Below are 20377 nucleotides of genomic sequence, written 5' to 3' on the forward strand. Positions count from 1 at the left end.
GGGTTTTTTTAATCAAGCGCTATGACTGATCCCGTCTACGTGGGAGTCCCACATCCGATTTGAAGGGGGATAACAGAGGACTGGTATAGGCCGAGTATGCTGGTGGACGAGATCTTGACTGGCAAGGTCGACTTGTTGCTCTCGTCAACATTATTCTGCGCGAAGGCACCACACTTTATCGGATTATGCGATACGCCAATTAGCGATCGTCAGTGCGCGGCGTGGAACCACTTTGCTGGTGGGTCAGAAGCGGGCTGACAGGTCCAAAAAGTGGTAAAAAGTAAAATGCAAGGGCCAAAAAAAAGGAAAAAGAAAAAAGGAAAGAGAAGAAAGAAGCAAAGAGAGGGAAGTATGCATCCATCAGACCAAAGTACTTGATCGTCTCCGGCTCTTCGTTCTACTATCGATGGCAACTTGCTGCGATGATCAACTCGTGCATGTCAAGGCGGCAGCGGTAAATCTTATCCTTTTCTAGCACCAGTCGAACATTTACGGAGATTCTGGTGCTCATCAGCTGGCGCCCTTCGCGGTCGTCGGCTTTTCCTCACACCGAACAGAAAGTAGGATCCGAATCTTGATGGGTTATGGTGAGTTCCTCAGCTTCGACTGCAATCGATCTCCTCTCAACAGAGGCCTGCTCTCGCCAATACTCGAGATTTTCATATGAAAAGTCATGTCATTTGTATGTCGCGATCTGGCCTACCCTATACACCCCGTAGTTTTTCACGCCGGGACAGAATAATCTAATCAATAGAAAGTAGGATCCTAACAACGACCCAAACATCGGTTCTTCTCGGGGCAATGCCTCATCTGCCTCCAGTGAAATTGCAAGCGGGCTGACGGGGGAAGGGGGATCGTCAGGGACGGCGTTGATGATGACCCTGCTGCCTGCGTTCATCTACGCAACATTTTGGTTTGGGCTCTTCCTCATCTTTCGCCGGACTCAGCGACGCTGGTATGCACCGAGAACTCATTTGCCAGACATTCAGGAGCATCAAAGGAGTCCTGAATTGCCCTCCGGTTGGGTGAACTGGCTTGGTACGTTCTTGAAGATTGAGGACAATCACGTCCTCCACCGATCGTCACTGGATGGGTATCTGCTTTTGAGATTCCTCCGTGTCTTATGCGGAATTTGCGCATTTGGCTGCCTGATTACCTGGCCGATTCTTCTTCCAATCCATGCGACGGGAGGTAATGGCAACACTCAGTTGGATCTGTTGAGTTTTAGCAATGTCGCCAACCCAACCCGGTACTACGCAAATGCCATGGTTGCCTTGGTTTTCTTCAGTAAGTGAATAATTCTCCTCCTGAGACTCTTTCCCGCCGAAGTGTTCTAATCCGGATGACAGCATTTGTTTTCTATGTAATCACTCGCGAGAGCCTCTACTATGCGACTCTGCGCCAGGCTTACTTGAACTCTCCTGTTTATGCCTCACGCCTCTCCTCTCGAACTGTCTTGTTCATGTCCGTTCCAGATGCATACAAGGACGAAGGTAGATTAAGGCAGACTTTTGGTGAAACCATCACTCGCATCTGGGTCACCTCAGACTGTGACCGACTGGAAAAGTTAGTCAATGAGAGGGACAAACTTGCGTTCAACCTTGAGGCCGCCGAGACCAAGCTCATTCGTCAGGCAAACCAAGCTCGTCAGAAGGCTTCGAGATATGGCGACCTCGTGCTCGACACATGTCAGGACTGTGAGTCAGGTGAACCAATATGGCCGCCCGGCGTGAAACGTCCCACGCACCGTCGAAGACTGCTCTTTGGCGAAAAGGTGGACTCGATTCGCTGGTACCGCGAGAGACTGGCTGAGGTCATCAAAGAGGTTCAAATCCTCCAAGCTGAGCATCAGCGGGGCGACGCGAAACAGCTTTCCGCCATGTTTGTCGAGTTCGGATCACAGTCCGAAGCACAGATTGCGTTGCAGACTCTTTCCCACCATCAGCCATTCCATATGACACCGCGCTTCATTGGGGTTGCCCCGGATGACCTGGTCTGGTCGGCCTTGAATCTGAGCTGGCGGCAAAGAATGATTCGAAAATTTGCAGTGCAAGGGATTCTCGCAGCCACGGTCATCTTCTGGTCTTTTCCCGCCGCAATAGTCGGCACGATTTCGAACATTACGTATTTATCGAAGATTCTCCCTTTCCTGAAATTCATCCTCGAGCTCCCAGATTTTGTCAAAGGCGCGATTGAGGGTCTCCTACCTTCCGCCGCGCTGGTGGCATTGATGTCTTTGGTCCCGATCATCTGTCGAAGTAAGTCGTAGATTCCACGTCGAAGGGAGAGCATCTGCGTATCAGTCTGACTTACCTGCAAATAGTCTGTGCCCGGCGCGCGGGTGTACCGTCGCAAGCGCAAGTCGAACTATTCACGCAAAATGCGCATTTTGTCTTTCAAGTCGTGCAGGTCTTCCTGGTCACGACCTTGACTTCAGCGGCGTCTGCTGCGACGGCTCAAATCATCAAGAATCCCCTATCAGTCAAGGATCTTTTGGCCGAAAATTTGCCCAAAGCCACGAACTTCTACATTTCCTACTTCCTTCTGCAAGGCCTGAGCATGAGTTCCATGGCGCTGGTTCAGATCGTCAGCGCCCTCGTGTTTAAATTTGTAACGACGTTCTTTGCGTATTCCCCTCGACGTCTGTTCCAACGATGGGCGGAACTGGGAAGTCTCAGCTGGGGCAATGTTTTCCCCGTCTTCACGAATATGGGGGTCATTGGTAAGATATCCCAACAGAACTCTCGGTGTCGTGGAAACTATTTGGAAGGTTGGACGCCTCCACTTACTAATGTAACCATCAAATCGCATTACTTCAGCGTTAACGTATTCGTGCATCTCGCCCTTGATCCTCGGTTTCGCATTCATAGGTGTCTATCTGGTGTATCAAGCATATCGATACAACTTCCTCTTCGTCTACGACATCAAAATCGACACCAAGGGTCTCGTGTATCCGCGTGCGCTCCAGCATCTGTTGACCGGTATCTACCTTGCAGAAGTGTGCATGATCGGTCTCTTTGCCATCAAAGCGGCCATTGGACCCGTGGTGATCATGGCCCTCTACACCATCCTTACGATTCTGGCCCATATCTCCCTCAACGAGGCGCTCGCACCTCTGAACACTTTCCTCCCGCGCTCCCTCGATGCCGAAGAGGAAATCTTACTCGAGAAAGAAGACGTAGTCGCGGAGATTAATGAGCAACGGCGTTCACGCGCCACCGCAATCCTGTCGTGGTTCTTTCCAGATCTCCGTCAGGATTACGCGGCGCTTCGTCGCAAGATTCGCAAGAACTTGACTGCGGTCGAATATACAGAGGAAGAGCTTCGGACGGCGTACTTTGAGCCATGTGTCGGTTCGCCGCCGCCCACGCTTTGGATTCCACGGGACAAGTGGGGTTTTAGTAGACATGAGGTGAGGGAAACCGACCCGACGATCAATATCACAGATGAGGGTGCGCACTTGGATGCAAAGAATAAGATTGTGTGGGACAAGTACGATCCCGCACTTCCACTTAGGGAGCCGAGAAAGTTATATTAGTGAGGAAATGGTTGTTTTGATTCCTAGGTGCATCAGCAATAGCCTAGGTCTGCTAGGAGTTTCCCCTGATTGTACCCTAGAACATTGTGGAATCGCTTTCCAAGTTCATGCAGTAGGCCCGTATCATGCCTAGCATCACGGCGGCTCCTGAGCTGAATGTGCTAGGGCACAGTGCGAAGATTGCCTTGAACAACTGTAACAAATTCGAAATCAACAAGATCATCACATGAGTCTCCGATCCAATTTCGGCAATCGCATGAACTACAAAGACACCATCTCTTAGACAGTCAACGTGAAGTTGGCAGTGTTGACACCACCGGCCACCCGCGGATAGAATTCAAAAGTGAAAACTGTGGAAGTTCCAGCGGCGATGACGGAACTGATTGCCGAAGAGGTGATGATCACGTGGGAGCTGTCCCAGTTGAATTGACTGTTATAGGTCTGTTTTTGCAGAAAAGAAAAAGTATGGAGATGTTAGCATATCAGAAAACAGCGAAAACGGCAAGGGGTGTTGTTGCGAGCCAGCCGTCTCAGATAGACACCAAGGGATAGTACTCACTGCTCGAGCCTGCTGCAGTGGACCAAGATATTGCGTCCAGCTGTCAACGAGGTATGTGCCGGTGGTCGTCAAGGCCTTCACAGCGGCCAGGCGAGGCAGTCCACCCCAAGTGATGGGGATGCTTAAATCGGAACCGGATACGGAAGAAGCAGCTGCAGAGGTCGAAGACAATGTTGGCGGCTTCCATTGAACGAGCTGCACCAGTGGAGTGGAAGCACCGCCAGAGAAAGTCAACGTGAGACTTGCGATCACGCCGGGCGCAGTAGTGGCGGTGAGATGCTTGGAAAGATAGGCCTTGGAAAAGACAATGTTAGATCCCGACACGGAGTAATCAGTGCCAGCAGTCAAAGTGGCGCCTGTTGAATCGCTGATAGAGGTCAACGTGTTTCCGTTGAAAATGAAGGGGAGGCTCTGATCTGTCACTGGTGTTCCATATTGATGGTAAATGAAGGCAGAGGAAGATTGAGACGTGGCCGACGCGTCTACGGTGCTGTCCGGCAGGCTGTTGGCGGTCGAAGCTTGAGACTTGTTGATGATGGAGATCGAGTTAGGATCACGGAATGTTCCGGCGCTGCGGTCCAATTGATCGAGACCGTTGTCCCAGAGAACCAAGGCGAAGCCGAGGCTGCGGGCGGTGCGTACGAAGTGGTCAGTCCACTTCCAACGGGCAGCAGCCTCGGTGTTGGTTGGGGATGCGTCAAATTCACCAACGAGGATTGGCACATCGGTGAAGTTGTTCCGCATCAGAGTCAAGTCGGATGTGATGGCAGCCTTGTCGGCGTCGGATCCCCAAATTGTTTTGCCCCTGACAGGATCTTAGTATGGCAAGTTCAATCGACAAATGAAAAATGGAAAGCAAGGACAACACTGAACCCAAATTGACTTACCATGCACTGAAGATGAAGTCGTCTGTGCCAAGGGGTTAGCCACTGTATTTCAGGCCTTCCAAGCGGAACTTCAACGTCTTGAAGTGAAATTGCACTTACAAGGACTGTAGTAGTGGAATTGAAGGGCCCAAGGGTTCGAGAAGCCCACCGGGGCTTCGAACCATTGCGAGGTCTTCACGCTGTCTTCGCCACCACCCACCAGAGTCACAACTCTTTTCGAGTTGAAGCCCCCGGCGTCATTGATTGCCTGAAGGAAGATCTTGTTAAGCTTGTTGATTTCCGCGGCATCGGCAGCGTTGTTGCAAGGAGGCTCGTTGATGGGCTCGAACGAAACCAGACTGGACTTGCAAGCGAGTTTAGTGCCAGCCTGGTACCACAGCCGATAGAACTTCTCCTCGATCATGGTCAAATTGGCACCGGGGGCGGTGACATCGGCCCAGCTTGTAGAATCTGAGATCACTGTGAGTATTTGGGGGAAGCAAAACCGCCGTGATTCTAGCGCGCGGGCGATTTTCTTACCATGGTGAACATTCACAATGACGTACAAGCCCAAAGAGGTGACCATGTCAACAACGTCGGAGACCCGGCTCAACCATGCAGGATCGACGGTCCAATCTGGTGAGCTACCAGTGAAGTGATTTGTGTAGGTGACTTCGTAGAACTATCAGCATCGAGACAATTTGGGCGATAAGAAAATGACTGGCTAGAGGACTGAGCTTAGCTGCTTACCTGGAATACGAACACTTCTGAATCCAGCCTTTTTCACGTAGTCGAAAGTGGAAGCCACCACTGGAGGGTTGTTCCAAGAGCCTTCATTGGGGATAGCGTCGAGGGTGTTACCCAGATTCCAGCCGGGATGTAATTGGTCAACATAGTCTTTGGCTGAGATGGCACTGAATGTGCCTGTACAAGTAGCCCCTCCGGAGGTAGCAGAGGTCTTCGTTGCGGTCTGAGTGGCAGTAGTCGTCTTCAGAGTTGTTGATGTGCCAGGAGCCTTGGTCGTCGTGGTCACAGCGGATGTTTTGGCAGTTGTTGTTGACGATGTTGCCGCTGCTGTTCCTGGAAGACACTGGTAGTACCCTGGAAGAAAATTCAATTAGAAAAAGGATGTATTGATGGTTTTGATCGCCGAGGAACCGCGAGTCTCTTACAGGGATTTTGTGAAGTACACGCAAAGCCCGACGTGCACGAGGTGCTTCCCGAGTATCCTTGCCCGCCACCTGGAATATCGGTCAGTTAATCATGTCTTCCCCTCCTTTAGATTACAAATCGACCAATGAGAAATCTCTGTAGCCAGAAGACACTCACACTGTCCCCAACCGGCTACCTGGGCATTGGCGGAGCAAACGAGAGCCGCGAGGGCTACTAAGCCTGGGCTATACATGACGCAAGGATCTGAGTCGAGTCGCAGTCAAGGTCACACCACGAAGCAGCACAGCAGAGAGGAAGCAAAATAAAGCTTCCATTCCAGACCCATTTGACGTACTTATAGTGTAGATCATGCAAAGGGCCATTCGGCCTTCAAAAACGTATCCACCCCATTGTGACAGTGGGTCCAACCTTCCACAGGGCAGCATCACGCACTGGAGATGAAGGCTGATGCAAGCACCGAAGAGGATGGAGATACACCCGCTTTTGACACGGCAAAATGCGGTCACGAATAGTGTCGAAAGAGCGAGCAGCGCCCGTAAGCCACCGTTGTTCTCCTCTGGGATGATTTCCGGGGATGCATGAAGAGCTTGGACACTTCACCAAATGAGGAGGCCTAGGAACCTGAGTTGAACTGCATCATCAGTGGTGGAGGAAAAAACAATTCTGCAACCCTGAAGAACCGAATCCAAAGAGGAAAATGGGCCGAAGACCAGCCTGGAATGTAGAGGAAATAGAGCTGGCCTGCAACTTCGGAAAAGAGAAGAACCAGCCCTATGCATATCGCCGCGACAAAACTCGCGATAGCCGGACCCATCCTCCTCCTACAGAGCGAGAGCCAGACTCCTTGGCTTGTCATAGAAAGGGGAAAGGTAGAGCGATATTTTCTCCCATGACCTTCAAGGAAGCCTGGTCAGATCGTGTTCCTGTATGAATGATTCCTCCGAGGCTCTGAGCACTTATGGTAGGTGAAACAGTCCGAGGGTGAGAGAGTAGGAATACTCCTCCAATGACCGAAGACGCTCCTTTCCGCATCTCCACATGTGCTCCTGATCATCTGGATGAACTCCATCCGGAGAACTTCCCAGGAACGTGCTGCCGGAAAAATCTCACATCAAAGCATATAAGATCAGATCGGAGCATAACATATTGCAATAAAAAAAAGAAATTATCCGCCCTGACGAAATGCCACCAGCTCCACTTTGACAACCCTCCGCAAAAGACCAGGATGTGGAACTCTCTGCAACACAAAGGAGGGTCTGCAGGACACCGGACAAATCGGGAGTACTGCGGAAGTTGAGTCCATCTTGTCTTCGGCCTACTGGACAGCTGAACCCTGATGCTGGTCAGCTCACAGGGTGAAGGATTCGTCCCCCTGCATGTCAGTGAAGGTGCCTTCCCCGCTTCTCCATCTTCACGCGTGCCCGATGAAGAAGACGGAGCACACCCGTTGATGCGGAGAAGGTCCGTGTTGATTTTTGCGATCTCCGTGGAGAATCCAGTTAAGTAGGAACAGGCTTTCAACCTTAGGGCGGAAAGAGGGTGAGATGAAGCTTTTCCAATAATCAGGGGAAAGAGAATGATAGGCAGAGAATAGAGAGAGAGAGAGAAATAATTTCAGCTTAGGACTACAAACGATGGGGGATAGAACAGCAGCTAGTCTAGAGGTACACATGGGGCATCGTGGCTTCGTAAAATTCGTGGAGTCTGGCCTGACGTGAATTACACCACAAGACTCAGGAAAAAAAGGAAAGAAAGGAAAGAAAGGAAGCAGAGACACGGAGGCGAGATCGATCTCAAAGATTGCGTGAGATGTGGCACCGTTGGGCCATGGAAGAAGTCGAAGTTCAGATTCACATCACATCATAATGCAGTCTTTGTTTTTCGGTCGCTCGTGACCATGTCGATGACCCGGGGGGACCGGCTGCGAGTATCGTTGACGCGGGTTTCGAGAACCTGACAGAGACGGATCGATTTGATCAAATGTCGGACCTGCGGGCGACGAGGGCGAAAATGGAGCGCCGCTCGGCGATCGTTCATACGGCGGGGGCGGGGCGTGAGGATCGTTGGCGCCAGAAGAGCCCGGAGGTGGCCGAGCTCGCAGGCCAGTACTGGAGGTTCGGGTAGGGGGGTTGTCCATGTGCACTGCAGGCCCGCTGAAACGAACGGGCACCGAGTGGCGATGAGCGCGAGGAGGCGGAGGGGTCGCAGTCGGTACATCCCTGCTGGACTGGTCCTCGGTGCGTTCTCGCCGCTCTTCTTCTTGGAACTGTAGCGACAGAGCAAAGGCATAGTCTGCATCACTCTGTTCCTGTCGAGACAGAGGTCGCCGGGGGGTTTCAGCGCTCGATGGGGAGATGGAAGTCGTCACGTTCGGCCGCGGCGGGACCGCAGGGCCAACGGGACTCTCAGAACCTGCTGAGCGAGGAGGATCATGACTGACAACACGGAAATCACCAGCAAGCAGCTGGGAGTTGAAACCTGTCACGTCAACGAGCGATTCCCACACAACCTCGGCATGGTTGGCATAGCCGGCGTCGGTCACCAGCGTGTAAAGGTTTTGAGACTGCGGGTGCTTGTACAGCGTCGAAAAGTGATCGTTGCGGAAGAGGATGGAAATCGACCCTGGGGCTAACTGGGTCGATAACTGCGTCAGACCAAAGGGGCTCAGCTGGGTGACGTTCTCAATCTGGACAAAATTCTGGATGGTTTCAATGTCGGCCATGATCCGTTCTTCGTCGGCAGTCAGTGAGTCCCCCCGCATGATACGATCCTCGTAATCTTGCTGACGGAATGGCAGGAGTTGAATGTCCTCATGGTATTGCGCCAATCGGGTCATAGCGGCGTGTTCGGGACTCGACCACGAGGCAAGCCAGCCGTGAACTAGAGGAATACCAAAGGTGCTGTATGACTGCATATCGTGAGTCTGCTGAAAAGTACCCAGGGAGGTCATTGTTTCCTGGAGACTTTAGCAAATTATCATACTTCTCAAAGTTCCCATTTCCTAAGGAGGGTACTTACCAGGGTCAGCCGGGGATTGACATTCATGCCCGTGTGCAGCATCGTCAGAAATTGGGAGAGGACCTCAATATCGGGGAATTCATCCGTAGGCCCAAGAGACGTCGTAAGCTCGTCGAAAAGAGCCTCGATCAACAACCCCAGCGATATCTGTTCACGTCGTTTCAATGCGCGCAAAATGGGCGGTTCTGCGTCGGGGTCCGCTTTCAGAACGAGCGCGTTGACAAGCGCAAGTAGCGGACATGGGCCATTCTTGTTCTGCGTCAAAATAGGCGACAGAACAAGATGACCCTTGTGATTGGTCCAATTGATTTTTCGGATCGTATACGTTTCAGCTCGCTGTTCCCTCTGTCTGGCCTCTTCTGCAGGAGAGAGTTTTCTGCGTGGGAGAGATGGAGCTCTATCTTGCGACATGTGACTCGGCGGTAAATCAGGCTGTTGGGCGACTGCATCACCATGATCTACCACTTGCCCAGATACGAAGAACAGATCGTCCGGACCACCTGGCTGGGAACCGTGTCCTCGTCCTGTCTTGGTATCGACGACCTCAAGATCAATCAATTCGTGCGACAAAGCTGAGGCGGCACTGGAAACCAAAGACGGGGCCTTTAAGCCGGCATCTGATGCTGGTCTGTCCGTTTCCCTGGGTGGTTGCAACCCACTCTTTCCCCCGGCATGGAAGGGTTGTGGAACGAGGTTTTGTGCATTTGTCGCCGAACGACCTTCCTCGTCGTATATAATCTGGGAGCCCAAGACATTGTTGGTAGACAGCGAGCCCCAAGGGGAAGCTTCGTAAGGCGGATTTACGGAGACTGGGCGAGGAGCGTCCACGCGAGTAGACTGGTGATTTGCCCAGGGAGATACTCTATTTTCTGCGTCATCACCTATAGAAAGACGCGCGGTCATCGGGATAAATCCATCTGCTGGAGACGTTAGCCGTGTAGTAAAAATCTTGCTTGTACTCGAGCTGTCTGCCACATACCTTGGTGCATGTGGTCATGGTTTGCAGAATTGAGCCCACCCTGATCATCCCATTCATCTGAATTCACCCAGTCTTGACTCTGTTCGGCACGGCGCGTTTTGAGAAATGGATTCTTTGATTGAAGATGAACAGGTGACTCGGCATTGGCGTCGTTTTGACGACGCAAGGCTGGCTGAACGGCTTGGTCCCAGTGATCGTCCGTTGACGGATAATGGCCCACTTGCAAAGCCGGCGGCATATATTTTATGTCCTGCGTTGAGTCATCAGGATGTGTCGCCCCAGTTGCTGCTGCTGTGTATTCATATTCATATGCTGTACGATCCTCTGTGCTCTCAGTCCACGGATTGTGCGGCCGACCGGCCGGCGAACGGCCTGACGACTGCTGTGCTTCTTCTGGCGACATGAGGCCAAAAGTAGCTGGCTTTTTCCAAATCCGGCTGATATATGGGACCTTTGAATATAGCTGGTTGTAGAGCACTTCGGGGTTGCGAAGGAGACGGTGTGTAGAGAGCGGCTGGTGCGAAATCTATTGACTCTTCTTCCACGGTTGCAGGTCTTCCAAACAAGGTGAAGGAGCTTTGCGAAACACCATAAGTAGTCGTAGGGGTAGGAGATAAGGAAAGAAGAATTGTTGTCTGTCAATCAATCATGGAACCGAAAACGAAGCGATTAGTGTCTCCTGAGATCGAGACCGGACAATGTAGCTTCGTCACTTGGATGCTTTGCAATCGTCGCAGCTAAGGCGGTGCAGGTTCTGCGAGACAAAAGAAATAGGCAAGAAAGTCAAATGTATACTTTGAGCATAATTAATGCTTTGGAAAGACAAGTCTCCTGGGACCGGCTCGGAAGGAGGCGAGGAAGAGGCCGTAGCGTAGGGAGGTTGGCCTGAAATGGCTCAGCCCAGCCTGCATTGATTGTACCGCCTCCGGGCTGGAGCATTTCCCCATAGATGATGATATCAGGGCGGGCCGCAGCACAGGCACCCACGTTATTGAATCTTACACTTTACAGTACCGTCGATCAATCCGCGCTTGATGGAGTGGGCTGGGGAACTGCCGGCCGAGTTCGTGTATTGGTATTACATAAGTATGGTTGCTGCGCCACATTGGGGCGTTCTGTGGACATCTACCTGATGCAGGTCGAGAAGAAGGGCAAGTGGCGATAGTATGAATGCCTTGTGAATGTATCCCCAGTGAATGGCGTCCAAATCTTGAGATCGCCTTGCTGTTTATCCGTCCCACAGTCAAGGCAGTTGTGAAATATGCGCAGAGAGTTGCAATACAAATAGATATTCAGCAATCGCAATCTTCAAGTCGGTCGGAAAAACACTTCTCCGCGATGTCCTCCACCTGTGATGTGACAACAAGTCCTGATTGGCTCGCAATCTCAAGGAAAAAAAAGTTGCCCGCGTTGATCTTCCTAAGCTGGCACTTCTGCGACTCGTGAGGACGAGCAGTGGTTATCTGTGAACGATCGTGAAGACTGCTGTGCTCGACATGCATTCCTCCATTCGCCCAAATCAACATGTGGTGATCCAACTGCCCTCAGACCAGACTCGCATCGTGAAGCTTGTGCCAAATACGTACGTCTATGAGCCTGTAGGGCCTCACGTGTCTGAACTTGAATGATAGGGCTGACGCGGAGTCTGCAGCGTGATTCAGTTAGGAAAATATGGAAGCTTCGCTGCCAACCAGATTCTCGGCCGTCCATTCTTCTTGACATTCGAAATCATTGACGCCCCCCAAAACGATGGCTATCAGCTGCGCATCGTGCCGGCAGAGGAGCTTCACGCCGAGAACCTCATAGAAGAGGCCGACGCAGATGGAGAGGGCGAGGAAGGAGAGTCAGGATCTTCTACACCCATACCAATGCGCACCAATCGCACGATCACGGACGACGCTTCCACCCAAAAATTGACGACACAAGAGATTGAGGAGCTGAAAAAAGAGACCAGCGGAGCAGGCAAGGAGATTGTGGCGAGGCTACTGGAGTCGCACACCAATTTGGATAAGAAGACGGCCTTCTCGCTTGCCAAATACACGCTACGCAAGCGAAAGAAGTACATCCGCAGATTCACAGTCTTGCCGTTAGACGTGGGTTTCCTCACCAATTATCTGCTCAACCAACGGGATGCCCAACGGACAATGGAACTGCGCGATGAGCACGTGGGACTGCTTGGATGTTTGGGAAATGTACACCACGGCGGCGACTCGACCCTCGATGCAATCTCAACCGTCAGACCTAACGGTCGATACTTTGTGGTTGACGATACCGGCGGTCTTGTGGTTGCGGCAATGGCTGAGCGGATGGGAATACTGTACCCTGAGGACGAGGAGGATGAGGAAGAGGAGCCCAATGACAACTCGAGCGCGACACACGTTGAGAAAGAGCCTTCAGAGAACAAGCCGATTGCGCCAACGCCCCGGCATAAACGTCCTCGCCCGATGTCCGCCCAAGGGAATACTATTACAGTCATTCACTCGTATTCACAACCTAATCTTTCGTTATTGAAGTACTTCGGCTACGATATCAATACTCCTGACGAATCCCACCCTCTCCATACTCATCTCAAGACTGTGTCGTGGTTGCAACTGGTGGATCCATCGACAGATCCCATTCTTTCGAATGAGCCTCCGGCTCTTTCAACCGAGGAGCTTGCTGCATTGAAGGCCAGCAGCGCACCGCATACTTCTTCAAGCGCAATCGCTGGGAGAAATTCCGTGCTGTCACGGATGAGGCACGTGCTGGAGGCTTTGACGGCCTGGTCGTGGCTACGCTGTTGGAGCCTGCAGGTATCCTCAAACACACCGTACCACTTCTTTCTGGGTCAGCGGCGGTGGCAATCTACTCCCCGTCTATTGAACCCCTTACCGAACTCATGGATCTTTACTCGACCTCTCGCCGCACGGCTTTCATCAACAAGAAACGCGATCTGGAAATGACAAGGTCTTCTGAAGAAGAGACGGTGGACTTGAGCCCCCTTTTCGACGAGTTTCCCCTTGATCCCACCCAGCTTTTGCCTCCGACATTGCACACAACCCGAGTTCGTGCTTGGCAGGTCCTGCCTGGTCGAACGCATCCGCTCATGACCGGTAGGGGAGGGTCAGAGGGCTATCTCTTCCACGGCGTGCACGTCATCCCTACGGCTGAGAACATTCAGGCTGCAGGCACCTTCCGAAAGAAGCGTAAGGTGGAAGCCACGTCTACACCTGCGAGTGATCGGGATGTGGAAATGGTGTCATAAGGCTCAGATGGGATCGGGCGACTTCGGTGGGCCACCATGTAGACAATACTGCTGAATACATAACTTAATGCGCATGTCGCTGGCCCATCTGTAAGGTATCATGGCTTTATCGCGCAGATACATAGCCTCCACCCGAAGCTTGAATCCAACGAGTAATTAGAGGACCCGTAATGGACGTTTGCCTCGCCGTCCACCTAGGCTACAATTGCTCGAGCGAGAAAGCCACCGACCCGAATTAATGAGAAGACAATGAGTGAGATCAGTAGAAAGCTGATTCTGGGTTGCAGAGCTGTCTGATTTATACGTAGAAAGACGACTTGACCGGGTCAAAAATGGTTCATTGCTACGCTGAATTTCATGAAACAATATACAACCGCCTGGTATGCCTACAGGCTCTTGCCCATGAACTTTCTCTTTGTGAAGCTGAGCCAGAACTGCACTGACGTTAGAAGTGGGCTTTTTCGTGATGCCTCTGCGGCTGAGAGGCAGGGCCACATTTACCTTGGAAGGTCCCTCCCCACCGGGGTATAATCTGGCGTGTAGTCGCATAGCAATTTCCTGCCGCACCTGCGAGATGTATCTGTTCAATGCAGCATTTTAGCCAGTGAGCCGACAGATTCAAGTATCCTAGGAGTCATTGTACGTACGCCCGCAGAGTCTCCGCATCCTGACGATCACGGGGAGGCTCAAAGGCCTGGTTCAAGGGGAATGAGACATCACCAGGAATGGCGAAGCTATCGAGTGCAGCATTTATCAACGCCTATCGAGTACAATTTATCAGTCATAGCTCCCGGCAATACTCAGCGACAGGCTTGCGCGGGCAAGTTACCTTCTCAGCATCGCGGGCACTCATCGTAGGCTTCACCTTGCCCAGGCACTCGCTAATGAAGAGGGTTCCGTAGATGAGCATGCGGTCTGCAGGGCCGTTGATCTCAAAGTTTCGGAACAGCACATTGGCACGGAAGAGGGACAGGATCTCGTCAACGCAATCGTAGGATTCATTCTCGGGGGTGACGTCCATGTCTGGCGTGTTGGGGGGTAGCGCAGCGAGTGTGTACGCGGGACCACGAGTTCGTGTGCGCAATGGCAGAATAGGGAAGTTCCCTATCATTCAATCTGATCAATTCTGGCATTCTTACAGCTCATGCGGCGTCCAGACATTTGAAGAGCAACAGGGCAGCAGAACAGCTGCGGGCGGGGCATGGTACCTATCACGGGGACATCACGGTCCTCTAGGAAGATGGAGTGATAAGCCTAGCATAGCCATGTCAATTCCCCACCAAGATTTCCAATTTGAGCGGTCGAGAATTTCCCGATCTTACCGGCATGATGAATGGTCGGCGAGAAGCTTCAATTTGGGGAGAGTATACGTTCACCAGGTTGATGTCGCGGAGTCGGCGAGTGCGGGCGGTGCAGGCGGTACAGTTGGGCAATGACATCGACCCGCTTCACCAAAAGGTGCGGGAGCTTACCTCAGTGCCTCAGTGCCTCAATCGGACTGGACTTTGATTTTCCGACCCGAGCTCCTCTTAACGCGTTTCACGCGTTAAGCTTCACTTTTCGCGATCTACTGGGCCAATTCAACCACAATTACAAGTTTCACCTCCCATCTATTGCCACCACGAGGATTTTTGCAAGCATGTCAGATCACGAAGATGAAATGGACGTGGATGCTCCTTCCAAGGACATCCAATTCAGCTCGGAGAATGCTAGTGGAAAGAAGAGGACAGTGGCCGATCTGCCAATTCAAGCTCAAGACAATCTCCCATGGTGCGAGATTCCCCACATCACTGAACAAAACGATATCATACTCATCATTCTCTTGCAAACAGGGTCGAGAAATATCGTCCGAGTACGCTAGATGATGTCTCCGGCCATCAAGACATCCTGGCCACGATCAACAAATTCGTCGAAAAGAACGTACGTGTGCCGCGGAAGGCCAAACCGATAGAATGAATGCTTACGGTCTGCTAGCGCCTACCTCATCTCCTTCTCTATGGTCCTCCCGGAACGGGCAAGACATCTACTATTTTGGCACTTGCCCGGCGGATATACGGGACGAAGAACATGCGGCAGATGGTGCTCGAGCTCAATGCCAGTGACGATCGTGGCATTGACGTCGTCCGAGAACAGATCAAAACTTTTGCAAGTGAGGCTCTTGATGGCGATCGGACAGCTCCTCCGACAGTGCTCCGGATAAACTGACTTTGCTGGTCGAACAGGCACGAAACAAATATTCTCCATGGCCCCTGCATCCAAGGACAGTACCTCGGCGCTTGCGGGCTTCAAGTTGATCATCCTCGACGAGGCTGACGCCATGACATCCACAGCGCAGATGGCCCTGCGTCGGATTATGGAAAAATACACCGCAAACACTCGGTTCTGCATCATCGCCAACTACACACATAAATTGTCGCCTGCTCTTTTGTCACGATGTACGCGGTTCCGATTCAGTCCCCTCAAAGAGGCCGATATTCGAGTGCTGGTCGATCAAGTGATCGAAAAGGAAAATGTGCGGATTCAACCCGAGGCGGTAGAGAGTCTTGTTCGACTCAGTAAGGGAGACATGCGACGAGCGCTGAATGTTCTTCAAGCCTGCCATGCCAGCAGTAAGTTCTCTCCCCTCGATAGAAGTTTTTTTTGGTCCTCTTTCTTTTCTTCCCTTCAAAACATGGCTCGGAAAATCTGTCCCATCCCGGAAGGTGGTCAAGAGTCACAGAGCTCTGGCTTACACATGGCTTCAGGTATCCCGTTGCCGACGCGGGACGCCCCAAATGCGCCCTTGGCGGAACATGAACTGATCACCAACGAAACCATCTACGACTGCATCGCGGCTCCTCATCCCGGTGATATCGAAACAATCATGCGCACAATTCTTTCCACCAGTGACGTGACCTCATGTCTCAACACGGTGAACACGCTCAAATCTAGCAAAGGCCTGGCTTTGGCTGATATTCTATCGGCCTTGGCCGACCAGCTACAACGGTTGGACGTCCCCGCACAAACACGCGTCACGTGGCTCGAGGGTCTCGCCGAGATCGAATGGCGCTTATCGGGCGGTGGCTCCGAAGTGATTCAAACGGGTGGTTTGGTGGGCGTGGTCCGCAATGGCTGCGAATTAATGGGTGACAAGGGTGTCGCGATGGCATGATCGCCTGTTTGGCAGTTGCTTCTCTTCTTTTTTTTTTGTGATGTCCTTATTCCAATTTCTCCTCGATACGACATGAAGCGCGATACCACCCGCTGCAAAAATCTCATGACCCTACTATTGAGCTCTCTCCCCCCTCTAGCTTGTATGCTGTGGCTTAAAGACCACCCAAATAATCGGTTGATGAGGTTCTATCCTCATACAGGCTGCATTTTCCAGACATGCTGCGATCAAAGGCCGGGCGTAGCATCTCTCAGTGGAGATCAAAGGCACGTCGGGCCTCTAGGTACCAAGGTATATCCCATGCACAGCTACGGGTACCTTTCGATGTCACTGATTGTTCTGCTGGTGGTAGTCCCCACCAGTTCCGTCCGTTCTAAGTTCTGTCCATCCTGTTCTCCGATTCGGTAATGCTTCCTATCGCATTACCCCTTGAATCTGTCAGCAATTATCAAGTATATCACTGGTACTACCCGATATGATACCTCATTATAGTGGTACTGTGATTCTTGCCCCCTGTTATTTATTCCTCATTCGACTGTTCGCTAGTCCACATGACTTTGTATCTCTTCACACGGATGAGATCGCGTCATGCCCATTATCTGATGGGCATCGGTACATCCTGCATCCTGCACAGGCCCCCCCCCCCCCCCACGCCCCCGCTACAAACCTTCGGGAGTCGACTTGCTTATCGCACCCCATCTGGACGGGAAGAAGTTTTTTCCACCGTACAGCATCTCTTATCAAGTCTCGAGTCCAATGCCCGACCAGCTGCAATTGGGGATTTCTGAGTATGAATAAAGATTCGTTGTCATATGTGCTGGTGAAATGCACACGCACTGGGCCTGTACTAGTTGGCAGCTTGTAGCTCGGCAAAAGTCTACTACAGCTTGCCAGGGGGAAAACTGTCATTACAACCAGTCTAATTTGCATTGGGAGGGGCCATCCGGGCGATAAGGTGGAAACAGTGAAAAAGGTGGACAAATTTCGGTGTGACCCCGCACCCACGCCCAGGGACATCGAGGTGTTGACCGAATCAGTCTGGCAACATGGATCATCAACGATCGTAAGAAAGAACACCAATTGCACACGTCCTTGGGCGAGAGGAAAAATGGAGCAATTGGCGACGGATCGGAAGCTCCCGGCGAGTTCCAATTGGAACGTGAGCGGAGGACCTGGCTGGGCTGGTCCGCGACCAGTTTTGATGCAATGCCTTCTCCGCGGATGAGTCTGAGTCTGACCAGGAACCTGGAACTACTGGACGCCAGTATAAATAATGGGGGTGTGGCTCCATCGTCTGCCAGGCAGGTTTTAGCTCCTCCACCGAGCATCTGTTGTGCGCTAGCAGCCAAAGCTTGAGAGCAGGACTCCGGTTTTCCTTTCTTCATCTCTACCCTTCTTTGGAAATTCAAGAGGGATCCTTCTTCCTCTTTCCTTCTCTCTGGAATCTTCACTTCTCTTAAGTTAACTCAAGATGCGCTCGTCCATTCAGTCGGGTCTGCTGCTCGCAGCCTCCTTATCAGCCTCGGTAGTCGAGGCGGAACGTGTCGTCGGGGCGTACATCTTTGCCCGGCATGGCGATCGCACGGCCAAGGTGCTCGGCAATACCCAGCTGACCTATTTGGGCTACAATGAGGTGTTTGACGCCGGTTCTTTCTATCGCAACCGATATGTCGTTGATGGGTCCGACCACCAGATCGAGGGCATCAGCCCGGTGATTGTCAATCCCGCCCAGATCAACGCCAGCTCCCCCGCCGACGCGGTCCTGCAGAACTCGGCCGTGGGCTTCCTGCAGGGTGTCTATCCGCCGGCCGGTAACAGTGCCAAGCAGACGCTGGCCAACTCCACGACGGTCGAAGCCCCGCTCAATGGCTACCAGCTGGTCCAGATCACTGCCACCTCATCCAGCAACAGCAAGGAGGGTGCAACCTGGCTGCAGGGCTCCAGTGACTGCAACAAAGCCTCCATCAGCAGCAACAACTACTTCGCATCCACCGCGTATAACACCCTGCTGCAGTCGACCAAGGAATTTTACCAGTCGCTGTCGCCTTTCCTCAACTCGACCTTCTCCCCGTCGGAGATGAGCTTCAAAAAGGCATACGAGATCTTCGATTATCTGAATGTGGGCCGAATTCACAACTCGACCGCAAGTTCGCCCACTAGCGAGACATATGATCAGTTGCTCCAGCTCGCCAACATCCAACAGTACCATCTGGCTTACAATGCCTCTGATCCCGTGCGTGCCATCTCCGGGGCCACTCTCGCGCGGAGAAATTCTTGACAGCCTCACTCAGACCATCACCACGGGGGCAAGTCCAAGCTGACCATCTCCTTTGGCTCGTACGGGACATTCCTGTCGTTCTTCGGCCTGGCGCAGCTGCCCGCTGCCTCGGTCGACTTCACCGGGATCCCCGACTACGCGTCATCCATGGCCTTTGAGCTGGTGACCAATGCCACTGGGACGGGCATGCCCGCCCAGGACGAATTGAGTGTGCGGTTTATGTTCCGCAATGGAACCCTGACCGGTGCTGCGCAGCCCACTGTCTGGCCTCTGTTCGGTCAAACCCAGGATCTGCTCTCCTGGTCCGACTTCAAGTCCGGTATTGAGAAGATTGCCATCTCCTCAACCGCTCAATGGTGCGACCTCTGCGGCAACACGGATGGGGTGTGTGCGGCAGACTCTGCCAGTACCGCCGGCGCGTCCAACACCACCGGACCCTCGTCCTCGAGCTCCAGTGGCATGTCCCGTGCCGTCGCTGGAGTGGTGGGTGCTATGGTGACGCTGGCGGTTGTTTTCGGCCTGGAAGCTCTATTCTTCCTGGTCGGTGGGTTCCGAATCACCAAGCGCAACAAGGGCCGCGCGGAGGTTGTCACCGTCAATGATGCCGCATCTGTGGAAAAGTTGTAGGCGGATCGTGCTTGCAAATGGGCCACGCTCTTTTTATGACCGCCTTATGGAGCGTGCCCTATTCATGTACCCTCTCTAAAAATTGAACGAAGTTTTGATGCCAAATCTCTTACTTTTTTTTCTTTACCCTCCTCCAGATCTCTAAGTAATTTGACCTTCTAGGATTGTCGAAAAATGGTAGGTGGTTAAATTTCGCGTGAGCCTTGCCAGCCCCTGGGCGGACTAGAGGTGGTTAGTCAAAGAAAAGAAAAGAAAAAAAGAAAAACATATGAATAGGTCGAGCACTGGGTCCGTCCACCGTGACCTGGGACCTGCCTCCTCCACCTTTTTGCCAACCACTTTGAAAATGAATCCACATAGCGCAGGCCGTATAAACTCGCTGGAAGTACATTGAAGATCGAGTCTCTTGTGCTCCTTGCCTGCAGACATCCCCACATGCCAGATTCTGTCGGCGTTGTACCTTGATAGAACAGAGTACGACCCGAGTAACTTTCGAACCATCACTCGTACATGGACCTTGGGTTCGGACCATGGTTACTATATGGTCAACGGAGAGTGAGTAGTTTCTTAGGACTAGTGCTACCACGGTCAGTTCACGCCTGCATGATGCTGGTTTCTGTGAGACCTGAATGCATCGGTGCAGTACAATGAGTGTACAATCACAGTACTCTGTCCTGAGTCAAGTCTCCGCCCCTCTTGCCCCGCTTCCAGCAACCACCGAAGCCAAAAGCCACGAGTCACGACAACTCGACCATTTCCACATGTGATTTAGCGTGGCAGCCCCCCCCCCCCCCCCCCAAAGATGGTTTCTCCTGTCGTCTGATCGTCTTCTTTCCACCGCCCCCGTACTTTTTTCTTAATTCCTTTCTCATTTGCAAACTTCTACCCTCCTTGACGCCCAGACGCACTACTGACCTTTGAAGGCAAGTTTTACTGCAAAAATC

The 20377-nt window shown here is 52.3% G+C and overlaps 7 protein-coding genes across 7 annotated transcripts; 4 read left to right on the forward strand and 3 right to left on the reverse strand.

Annotated features, from left to right (window-relative positions):
* Nucleotides 1-673: 673 nt before the first annotated feature.
* Nucleotides 674-3538, forward strand: POX_a00029 (uncharacterized protein; the record flags this gene model as incomplete). Its single annotated transcript, XM_050108979.1, has 5 exons — nucleotides 674-682; nucleotides 762-1287; nucleotides 1350-2258; nucleotides 2324-2722; nucleotides 2820-3538. 5 exons carry the CDS (start codon nucleotides 674-676, stop codon nucleotides 3536-3538), a joined length of 2562 nt encoding a protein of 853 aa, XP_049972747.1.
* A 279-nt stretch (nucleotides 3539-3817) lies between these two features.
* On the reverse strand, nucleotides 3818-6368 carry POX_a00030 (uncharacterized protein; the record flags this gene model as incomplete). Its single annotated transcript, XM_050108980.1, has 7 exons — nucleotides 3818-3979; nucleotides 4098-4902; nucleotides 4985-5006; nucleotides 5084-5635; nucleotides 5714-6064; nucleotides 6136-6204; nucleotides 6293-6368. 7 exons carry the CDS (start codon nucleotides 6366-6368, stop codon nucleotides 3818-3820), a joined length of 2037 nt encoding a protein of 678 aa, XP_049972748.1.
* Nucleotides 6369-7991: 1623 nt separating this feature from the next.
* Nucleotides 7992-10536, reverse strand: POX_a00031 (uncharacterized protein; the record flags this gene model as incomplete). The annotated part of the gene is made up of 3 exons (XM_050108981.1): nucleotides 7992-9092; nucleotides 9155-10074; nucleotides 10134-10536. 3 exons carry the CDS (start codon nucleotides 10534-10536, stop codon nucleotides 7992-7994), a joined length of 2424 nt encoding a protein of 807 aa, XP_049972749.1.
* A 1093-nt stretch (nucleotides 10537-11629) lies between these two features.
* Nucleotides 11630-13377, forward strand: POX_a00032 (tRNA (adenine(58)-N(1))-methyltransferase non-catalytic subunit trm6; the record flags this gene model as incomplete). The annotated part of the gene is made up of 3 exons (XM_050108982.1): nucleotides 11630-11715; nucleotides 11785-12727; nucleotides 12808-13377. 3 exons carry the CDS (start codon nucleotides 11630-11632, stop codon nucleotides 13375-13377), a joined length of 1599 nt encoding a protein of 532 aa, XP_049972750.1.
* Nucleotides 13378-13763: 386 nt separating this feature from the next.
* Nucleotides 13764-14705, reverse strand: POX_a00033 (Actin-related protein; the record flags this gene model as incomplete). Its single annotated transcript, XM_050108983.1, has 6 exons — nucleotides 13764-13811; nucleotides 13879-13957; nucleotides 14025-14137; nucleotides 14207-14481; nucleotides 14517-14631; nucleotides 14700-14705. The coding sequence occupies 6 exons, from the start codon at nucleotides 14703-14705 to the stop codon at nucleotides 13764-13766; spliced, it is 636 nt and encodes a 211-aa protein (XP_049972751.1).
* Nucleotides 14706-15016: 311 nt separating this feature from the next.
* Nucleotides 15017-16528, forward strand: POX_a00034 (Replication factor C subunit 3; the record flags this gene model as incomplete). The annotated part of the gene is made up of 5 exons (XM_050108984.1): nucleotides 15017-15147; nucleotides 15210-15297; nucleotides 15352-15526; nucleotides 15600-15986; nucleotides 16122-16528. 5 exons carry the CDS (start codon nucleotides 15017-15019, stop codon nucleotides 16526-16528), a joined length of 1188 nt encoding a protein of 395 aa, XP_049972752.1.
* A 1471-nt stretch (nucleotides 16529-17999) lies between these two features.
* Nucleotides 18000-19433, forward strand: POX_a00035 (uncharacterized protein; the record flags this gene model as incomplete). Its single annotated transcript, XM_050108985.1, has 2 exons — nucleotides 18000-18761; nucleotides 18810-19433. 2 exons carry the CDS (start codon nucleotides 18000-18002, stop codon nucleotides 19431-19433), a joined length of 1386 nt encoding a protein of 461 aa, XP_049972753.1.
* Between the last annotated feature and the right edge of the window lie 944 nt (nucleotides 19434-20377).

This window comes from Penicillium oxalicum, chromosome I (genome assembly GCF_001723175.1).
Source record: "Penicillium oxalicum strain HP7-1 chromosome I, whole genome shotgun sequence".
NCBI lineage: Eukaryota > Fungi > Ascomycota > Eurotiomycetes > Eurotiales > Aspergillaceae > Penicillium > Penicillium oxalicum.